We start from the raw sequence: 9,060 nt of genomic DNA on the forward strand, positions 1-9,060 counted from the left end.
CTCTCTCTCTCTCTCTCTCTCTCTCTCTCTCTCTCTCTCTCTCTCTCTCTCTCTCTCTCTCTCTCTCTCTCTCTCTCTCTCTCTCTCTCTCTCTCTCTCTCTCTCTCTCTCTCTGGCACGTGCTCCTTTTTTCTTGCTGTTTTTCTTTCTCCCAGCCTTTCTGTGACTCTTTTATTGTCTGTTTTGTCTCCTTGTCTCTCCCTCCCTCTGCCCCCCCCCAGCCCGCGTGATGCTCACGACATCCGTGCTGCCCTAAGCCTGTTGTTTCCGTTCTGTGTGTGTGTGTGTGTGTGTGTGTGTGTGTGTGTGTAAAATTAGAACACTCGTCAGAGCAGCGAGTGGCTGTGGTTTGTTACGCCTGTCTCTCTCCAGCGGACGGCACCAAAGCGAGACTCGATCCCTTGGGGTGAGAGGGAGAACTCCACAATCCATTTTAATCGCCTGTAATCGCTGCGGAATTCTGGAACTGGTTTAGATGTTTTTTCGTTTTGTTTTTTGCCTCTCCCTGCCGTGTGAGGAGCAGCGCAGCCTCAGTCAATGGCTGTCCCTGGATCAGTCCGTAACCCGAGGTCGCAGCACTCCAGCGACGCGCGTTGACCCCGGATCAGTCCGTAACCCGAGCCACAGCACTCTAGAGTCGCACGCTGACCCGGGAACAGCCTCCCGTCTACGTGCCCGCCCGAGGGCTCACAGTGGGTTGGGGGGTGGGGCACGCTCTCTCAGAGGCCCAGCCAATTGAAACTCAGCACTAGACGTGGCTTCTGTCTCACGCAGGTGCAGCCGCGTGATAATGCGCGCGTGCATACGTGTGTATGTGTGTGTGAGACTGTCGCAGGGAAGGGTTAAGTGTCGGAGTGATGCATCGATTGCAGTTGGTCGCCGGAAGGCGTTTTTAGTGAGGGAGATTAAAAGAGGAGGTGCGTGTGCGTGCGTGCGTGCGTGTGTGTGTCTGTTGGCAAGGGGCAGAACTGCCTCATGCTTTTTACTGCAGAGAAATGAGTGACTGCATTCCAATACCCCCATCTCTCTCTCTCTCTCTCTCTCTCTCTCCCCCCATCACTCTCCGTCTTGCCCCCCCACCCTCTCTCTCTCTCTCTCTCTCTCTCTCTCTCTCCCCCCTTCTCTCTGGGCTGTTAAATGCAGCTTTATTGTCTGTATAATGCATCGCTTAGCTCCACTCGCTGCAGACGCACCACACGTGTTCAACTACCATACTCCTTCAGGCCTGCGTGTGTGCGCAGGAATACAGCCTCCTGGCAGACGGAGGGAGTGGAGGAATAAGAAAAGAAATGAAAAAGCTTCCGAAATCAATGACCACTGTGTTAGTAATTGAGAAAGGGCGGTGTGTGTGTAAGAGAGAGAGAGAGAGATATTGGGCCATGTTTGTGAGAGAGAGAGAGAAGGGTGTGTGATAGTGTGTGAAAGAGAAGAGTGAGCACACGCGTGTGTGTGTGTGTGTGTTTCCAGTCTGTCTTTGTTAACAGTACCCTGCTCTTCTCTCATTCAGCGTGATGCAGAAGCATGTTGTATCCTGGATACGGAAAAAGAGGGATGGAAGAAAGGACGGAGTTCCGCTACTGAGAGTGGGGTGGGGGGGGGGGAGCGCTGGAGAGGCATGACGCTTGTTGGTTCTGTGCCACCTGAATCCTACAGCTTACATTCATCTGGGAGCCAGATGCCAGTATCTCCTCTCCTTCTGCAAAGTGTGTGTGTGTGTTTCCTGGAGTAGAAATGCAAAGCCACGCATGTGTGTTTGTGTAGGAAGGCCGGGCTGACACTCCTAGAAGAGTCAGCGGTACTGTTGAGAATGTGTGGTAGCGTTGGGTGCAGTGTTTCTGGAATTGTCTCTCACGAGTATCGACCCCCCCCCCCCCCCCCAAAAAAAAGTGATTGACAGCGCAGTGCTCCAATGCCTGCCTGTGGTGGCTGTCACTCGCGTCCGGTTTGGTTCTGCGCTGAAAGCTCATCAGGTCCAGTACTGGAGCTCCCAGCATGCAGGCAGATCAGGACATGTAGATAATACACACAGCGCTCTTCACAGATCGTGTTACACACCGACACACACACACACACACACACACACACACACACACACACACACAGCCTGCAGCAGTGGAGAAGAAATTCAGAATTTCCATGAGCCGTGTGATTGCCATCTCTCTCTCTCTCTCTCTCTCTCTGTCTCTCTCTCTCTCTCTGTCTCTCTCTCTCTCTCTCTTTCTCCCTCTCTCCCTCTGTCTCTCTCTCTCTCTCTCTCTCTCTCTGTCTCTCTCTGTCTCTCTTTCTCCCTCTCTCCCTGTCTCTCTCTCTCTCTCTCTCTCTCTCTCTCCTTCTTTCTCTCTCATGGTTGGGTGGTTGTTGTTCCCTCTTCTCTTCTGTCGTCTTTTTTTCTGTAATGTGTCTTAAACGGCCCAGTGACTGTCCGTCTACGCTGTGCAGTAGTAACGGGTTGTTTCTCTCTCTCTCCTCGCGTGTGTGTGTGTGTGTGTAGGAGGTGGTGCTCTACTGTTTGGAGAATAAGGTGTGTGATGTGAATCACCGGGACAACGCGGGCTACTGTGCGCTGCATGAGGCGTGTGCGCGGGGCTGGCTCTCCATCGTACAGCACCTGCTGGAGCACGGAGCCGACATCAACTGCAGTGCACAGGACGGCACCAGGTACACACACACACACACACACACACCCACACACACAGTCATGGCCATCACAGTTTCACTGTCTCAGACCGGGATTCTTTTCTTTTCCGGTTTAGGGTTGGCGGGGGGGTGGGTGTGTGTGAGCGCGTGTGCATGCGCTACTCCAGCATTAATTACATGACACGCACACACACGTCGCACGCGCGCTAGCAGAGAGTCTAATTACATGTTGAGTAATAACAGGGTTGGAGTCAACAGAAGAGGCAGTGAAACATGGCGTTGATAATTAGAGAGTGAGCGACCAGTCCTGGACACACGGGTCACACCCGCACTGCCTGTCTTCATACGGCTTCGCGTTAACTTTTACTGTCTTCATTTTCAGTTTCTCACAGAAAGGAAAAAAAAAAAAAGTCCAGGGAAACATTGATTGCGAACAGGGCAAGTGACATAGTTGCCATTCCCACGCTGCTCTGCTGAAAGGCGGTTAGATGGTTGTCCGTTAGTGACCGGAAGTGTTTGGTTGGGTGTTGATCAGAACAGCTGAGAATTGTGAGGTTGGGAGATGAGTGGAGGGACTGTGTGTGTGTGTGTGTGTGTGTGTGTGTGTGTGTGTGTGGTGTGTGTGTGTGTGCCCTGACGGTCGGTGTGTGTCGTTCCTACAGGCCCCTCCACGACGCGGTGGAGAACGATCATCTGGACGTTGTGCGTCTCCTGCTGTCCTACGGCGCCGACCCCACGCTGGCCACCTACTCGGGCCGCGGCCTTCTCAAGATGACCCACAGTGACCTCATGGAGGGCTTCCTGTCCGGTGAGCAGCTCCGCGCCGCGCGCCTGCCCTGACATAGATGCACCCTCCTGCCCTTGCTCACATGCCCTCTCGCTCACTGTCCCGGTTTTCCCCTGACGTTCCCCCTCTTTCTCTCTCTCTCTCTCTCTCTCTCTCTCTCTCTCTCTCTCTCTCCCCCTCGTTCATTGAGGCAGGGCTCCAGGTATTGTCACGGCGGCGGATGCTCACGCTCCGCTTGGCGATCTGGTTACCAGGCAACCGCCGCCGGGGCGAGGAGCCTTTAGCATAGCCAAACCACTTTTCACAGAAAAGTGCGCGTGCGTCTGTGTACCCCCCCACACACACACACACACACACACACTCTTACACACGCACATATACTTGCACCTGTGATTTTTTGGGGGGAGGTGTATAACTCTGTGCTGTCTCTCAGGAGTTGTGTCTGAAAGAACAATGTGTGGATATCTTGATGGGCTTATTTGGGAGAGCCATGCATTTGCAAGTGTACACGTGTGTGAGCATGTGCGCACGTGTGCGTGCACACACATGCGTGTATATTTAGTAGAGCCCAAAGTTCTAATCTGGTCCCCATGTAGCTGTCTGCACTGGAACATGGTGAGTTCTACAAGGTTTAACCTCCTGTGTATGGAGTTCCCTCTGACTCTCCCATTTTTAACACAGAAGTGTGTGTGTGTGTGTGTGTGTGTGTGTGTGTGTGTGTGTGTGTGTGTGAGCGGAATTGTTGGGGGTCTATGCTGTGATCCATATCCCTGCCTTTATGCTTAAATGGATTTCTGGCTGCAACCAGTTCCGACCTCCGCACCCAGACAAACCACACCCAGTCAGCACACCCAGCCCAACCCTCCACCCATAATTCTAGTTGTTGTCTCTACTTGATCAGTCCAGTCAGTGTCCTGAAGCCCCAGACTTACATGTAGGGTTGAGAACACCTGGACGTCTCATGGTGGTGTAACCACACGTGCATGCAGGACTGGACTTCCATGTAGTTTTCCTTTGTCATTATGTTGAGAGAAACACACACACACGCGCGCGCACATTTTTCCATGAGCAGGCTGAGAAGGAACTCTTCCCTGCTTATTGTTTGTTTTTCCTCTGTAGAATTTTGAACAGGTTCCATAAGAATTGGATTTGGGGGAAGGGGCGGGGCTGCAGGTAGGAAGAGGCGTGGCTACAGGCAGGCAGAGGCCGCAATTTTTGGGTGAAGGTGTGATGCAGGGGGCTGTAGCTAGGCAGGTTTTGGGGCAGGGGCTGGGCTGCAGGGAGGGGGCGGGGCTGCAGGCTGCAGGATGGGTGAGGAGGGGTGTGCTTTCGCTACTCTCACCAGCCTCTCAGCACACAGGAAGGGCCGCTGGACTTATTTATTTGCGATTTTTACTTTAATTCATCTAGAAAGCCAAACACCCGCAAAAGTGTGTGTGTGTGTGTGTGTGTGTGGGCGGGGGGGGGGGGGGGGGTGTAGGAAGTGAAGGCTGTGCAGAGGGAGGAGCCTACTCTGCAGAAAAGAAAAGGCTTTCAGCTCTACTCTGTGAGAGAGAGAGAGAGAGAGAGAGAGTGTTTGTGTGTGCGCGCGCGCCTCAGCCTTTTTACTCGAGCCGCGTACTGAGCCCTTTGAGGGGAAGCAATCAGAGCACAGTCCCTCGCTCTCGCTCCTCTACACTCTTTTTCTCTCTCTCTCTCTCTCTCCCTCCCTCCATCCCTTTCCCCTCTATCTCTCTCCCTCTCCCCTCTAATCACTTCTTCCTACTTAGCATTTAAAACGTTCCCTCTCCACCCTGTCTGCCATTTAAAGCCTCCTTCGCCTGCACATGTGCGCGCGCGCGCACGCACACACAGACGCACACACACGCACACACACACACTCGCTCTCCATTGGCTATGTGTGATGTCAGCGTGGGGGGTTTTCTCCGTCGTGGCCATCTCTGATCCTGGCCCGTGGGGGAGGGGTGGGAGTGAAGCGCTAGCCTGCTGTCGGTTGAGCAGCTGTCCCGGACCCCCAGCCCCGCCCGCCCCCCCCCCCCCCCCCACACACACACACACACACGCACACACAGACACATCTGGCCACGCTTCAGCTCTGCCTGGAGCTCCGCCCACCCTCGCCACCAGGGAGCCCCGCCTCCTCACACCCTGGTGCTTGTTCTAGTCACCGGACAGGAATGAATGATTGGTGTTTGAAAGCCACGCCCCCTTACCAACAGGGAGCTGGCAGCAGAGACCAGCGGGCAGCTGATTGCTGGCATCAACCCAGAGGGGATGTGAGTGGGGTGAGACTTTGGCAACGGGCGGTGGGTGGGGGTGTGGTTGGGTGGGGGTGTGTGTGTGTGTGTGTGTGTGTGTGTGTGTGCTTACACTGGGCAAATTGTGCAAAACCTGAGACTGGGAGAGAGAAAGGGTGAAAAGCAGAGAGAGCAGGGGACTGATTGTGCACACGTGTGTGTGTGTGTGTGTGTGTGTGTGTGTGTGTGTGTGTGTGTGTGTGTGTGTGTGTGTGTGTGTGTGTGTGTGTGTGTGTGTGTGTGTGTGTGTGTGTGTGTGTGAGAGAATGCTTTATCACCTGGTTTGTCCTGATGTGTCGGCAGCAGTGCTGATTTATAACCCATCCCCCAATTTGATTCTCCTGTTGGAGCTTTCTGAACACACACACACACCCTCATCTTTGTATGTTGTTGATGACTCTGTTGCCAACAAACAAAGGCAGAGGAACGACTATGTACCATAGCAATATTGTCCCTAATATCTCTCTCTCTGTCTCCCCCCAGATTACTTTGCAGACCTCCAGGGTCGGCCAGATGATGACCCCAGTGTGTACTGGGAGTTTTACGGCAGCGCAGTGTGTGGTGAGTGCCAGTCTCTACCTCTCTTTTGCGCACGCGCACACACACACACACACACACACACACACACACACGGGTGTCCAGACCAGAACAGGCAGGTAGATCAGTGTAACATTCGCACGGAGAGAGACATAAGGTAGTGGACTCGAGAATCTGTGTAGGAAGTGTCCCCTGGACGTCTGTGCAGGAGACGCAGAGCCCAGACAGACAGCAGGAGGTGTCACTGCTTTCTCCACCCCCCCCCCCCCCCCACCTGTTTCTCTCGCCGCAGGTCTTTCTCACCCTCCATCCATCTCTCTCTCTCTCTCTCTCTCTCTCTGGTGTCTCTCCGTTCTGTTATTTAAACGAGCGTGAGATGTGGAGAGATCGTTCCCTAGGCCACCGTATAGCAGCGGAGCAGGGTGTTTGCGATCGTTTGTGTGTGTGCTTGCACGCGCCGGAGACGGTGTGTGTGCCGTCTCTCCAGCTGGCCGAACACACGCAGAGCTACCGCACATTTTCCCCTAAATTCCAGGAATAGCAGGGAGAGGGCAGGAGCGCTAGAGAGAGGGGGAGAGAAAGAAAGAGAGACGTGAGAGAGAGAGAGAGAGAGAGAGAGAGAGAGAAAGAGGGAGGGCGGAGGAGGTGGAGAGAGAGTGTGCGTGAGTGTGTCTGGCTATTTTTGGGAGCTCCGCTCTGCTAAAGCACCGCCTCGGAAAAACCCTGGCTATAAAACGGGAGGGAGAGAGAGAGAGGGAGGGAGAGAGAGAGGTAGGGAGGGAGAGAGAGAGGAGAGAGGTAGGGAGGGAGAGAGAGAGAGAAAGGGAGGGAGGGAGGGAGAGAGAGAGAGAGCGAGAGCGAACAGAGAAGGGGAGGTGTAGGGCAAGGTGGTGGGGGAAGGGGGTGTTCTCTGATTTTCCTCTCGTTCTCTTTGAGGCGTTCGCGGCGACGCCAACACCCACTGGAAAGAGTGAAGAGCGCACATACACACACACACACGCGGTGCTGCTTAATGGAAGGCAGCGTTAATAGGAGGCAGTGTGCTGGGAGCAGTGTGAGAAGGAGCCCGGAAAAGTGCGTAGCTGCTCGAAACGGGGGGGGAGGAAGGACGGAAGCGCGAGAAGGACAAACACAGGGGGGGTGGGGGATGGGGGGTGCCTCTGGGACAGCGGCAGGGTGGAATTTTTCAGGAAGCTCTTGCGGCAACCGACGTGCATACACACGTAATAACGCACACAAAAGCGTGCACACAGTAACACCTGCGTGGGGGGGGCATAAGACGGCCGTAAGAAAAGCGAGAGGATGTGAACAAATAAGACGTTTGGGGTGAGAGAGTTTGTTTGGGGGTGGGGGAGTACAGGAAGACACTCAGTGGCCTTGGAGCCTGGGAGAGAGAGAGAGAGAGAGAGAGAGAGAGAGAGAGAGAGAGGAACAACGAGAGCGAGACGGAGAGAGGGACGGGAAGAACGAACGAGAGAGAGAGACAGGGAGAGGGAGACGGAGCATGGAGCTGTTGGGGGAGGGAACGGCTGATAACAGTACGGGCGCTCAACACAAACGGGCCTTTGTACCGCTGTCTCTCTCGCACGCACACACACACACACACACACACACACACACACAGAGCTTTATCCACCTCACATGGTGGTTACAGCTATTCCGGGCATCTGTTGACCAAGCGTGTTTGACTTGGGCGTGTTCATGTGCGTGCTCACGCGCGAGTGTGCGTGTGTGTGCGCGCGCATGTGTGAGTGTGTGAGTGACCCAGCCTGTAGTAGATTTAAATATATATGCATATAAACGTATATGCTTATGTATGGATGTAGTGGCACCATGTTCCAGGACACTTAATCATCTCTCTCTCCCTCTCTCTCATTCTGTCTGACACACACACACACACACACAGAGCCTGCGGAGGATGCCGCTGCATTCGACGTGCTGGCGAACCCACCCGGACCAGATGAGGATGAGGACGAGCACAGGGAGGTGTTTGAGTTTGAGTTCTCCGACCGCCCGCTGCTGCCCTGCTACAACATCCAGGTGTCGCTCTCGCAGGGGTGAGTGACTGACCCCACCCACACCACGCCCACGCCCACCATCCCTCACAGTGCCGTGGTCAAGCCGGAACGTCATGGCACATGCACACCTCGAGTGGTGGATTTCTCTAAACACGACAGCCTCATCTTACGTCTGAGGGACGGGGCATTGATTCAGCTTAGAGCAGGTTATTGACCGATATGGGTGATCGATGGGCTAATGATGTCATCCTCACCTGCCCTCAGTCTGCTGGCTAGTCAAGATGTCAATCGCAGCTCCTGCCGTGTCACATGACACGCCCCAGCCAACCAGAGACCTTCGCGGTCAGCACGCCTAAATCTAATCTCGACTCTGGGGTTTTGTGGCGTAATCTACAGACTAACTCTGACTGGGTGGACAGCGGAAATGATAGATCGGGGATCGAGGATTATCACAGGGTATGGATTAGGATAAGGAGACGAGGTGGATTCCGATGGGTTGGGCGAGTAGGAATCGTTTGTGCCCGGCGCAGACGTTTCCCCGGGGAGTGTAATGAGCGTCGCGCAGGATGCCGGGGAGACGACGACTGGATTATCTTTAGCGTCAGCTGCTCGTGAGAGGCCCTGTGGTATCAGACACAGGACAGAGCGAGAGAGAGAGAGGGAGAGAGGGAGACAGAGACGGACGGATGGACAGAGGATCTGCATGCATGGTCGAGCCGTAGCTGTGTGCCGCTAAACAGACGTACCTAATTACCTCCCACTCTGTCTACGTCTGGGCCCTGCC

At 54.5% G+C, this 9,060-nt stretch overlaps 1 protein-coding gene across 3 annotated transcripts in view; it reads left to right on the forward strand.

Annotated features, from left to right (window-relative positions):
- Nucleotides 1-9,060, forward strand: part of bcor (BCL6 corepressor) — a 40,440-nt gene that overhangs the window by 30,123 nt on the left and 1,257 nt on the right. For all 3 annotated transcript variants that reach the window (XM_035520837.2, XM_035520839.2, XM_035520838.2), the window contains 4 exons: nt 2,492-2,658; nt 3,300-3,445; nt 6,205-6,282; nt 8,165-8,315. In XM_035520837.2, the coding sequence (XP_035376730.1) occupies nt 2,492-2,658; nt 3,300-3,445; nt 6,205-6,282; nt 8,165-8,315 (542 nt within the window). The remainder of the gene's footprint in view (nt 1-2,491; nt 2,659-3,299; nt 3,446-6,204; nt 6,283-8,164; nt 8,316-9,060) is intronic.

Source organism: Electrophorus electricus, chromosome 23, assembly GCF_041902795.1.
Source record: "Electrophorus electricus isolate QZ-2024a chromosome 23, ASM4190279v1, whole genome shotgun sequence".
Taxonomy (NCBI): Eukaryota; Metazoa; Chordata; class Actinopteri; order Gymnotiformes; family Gymnotidae; genus Electrophorus; species Electrophorus electricus.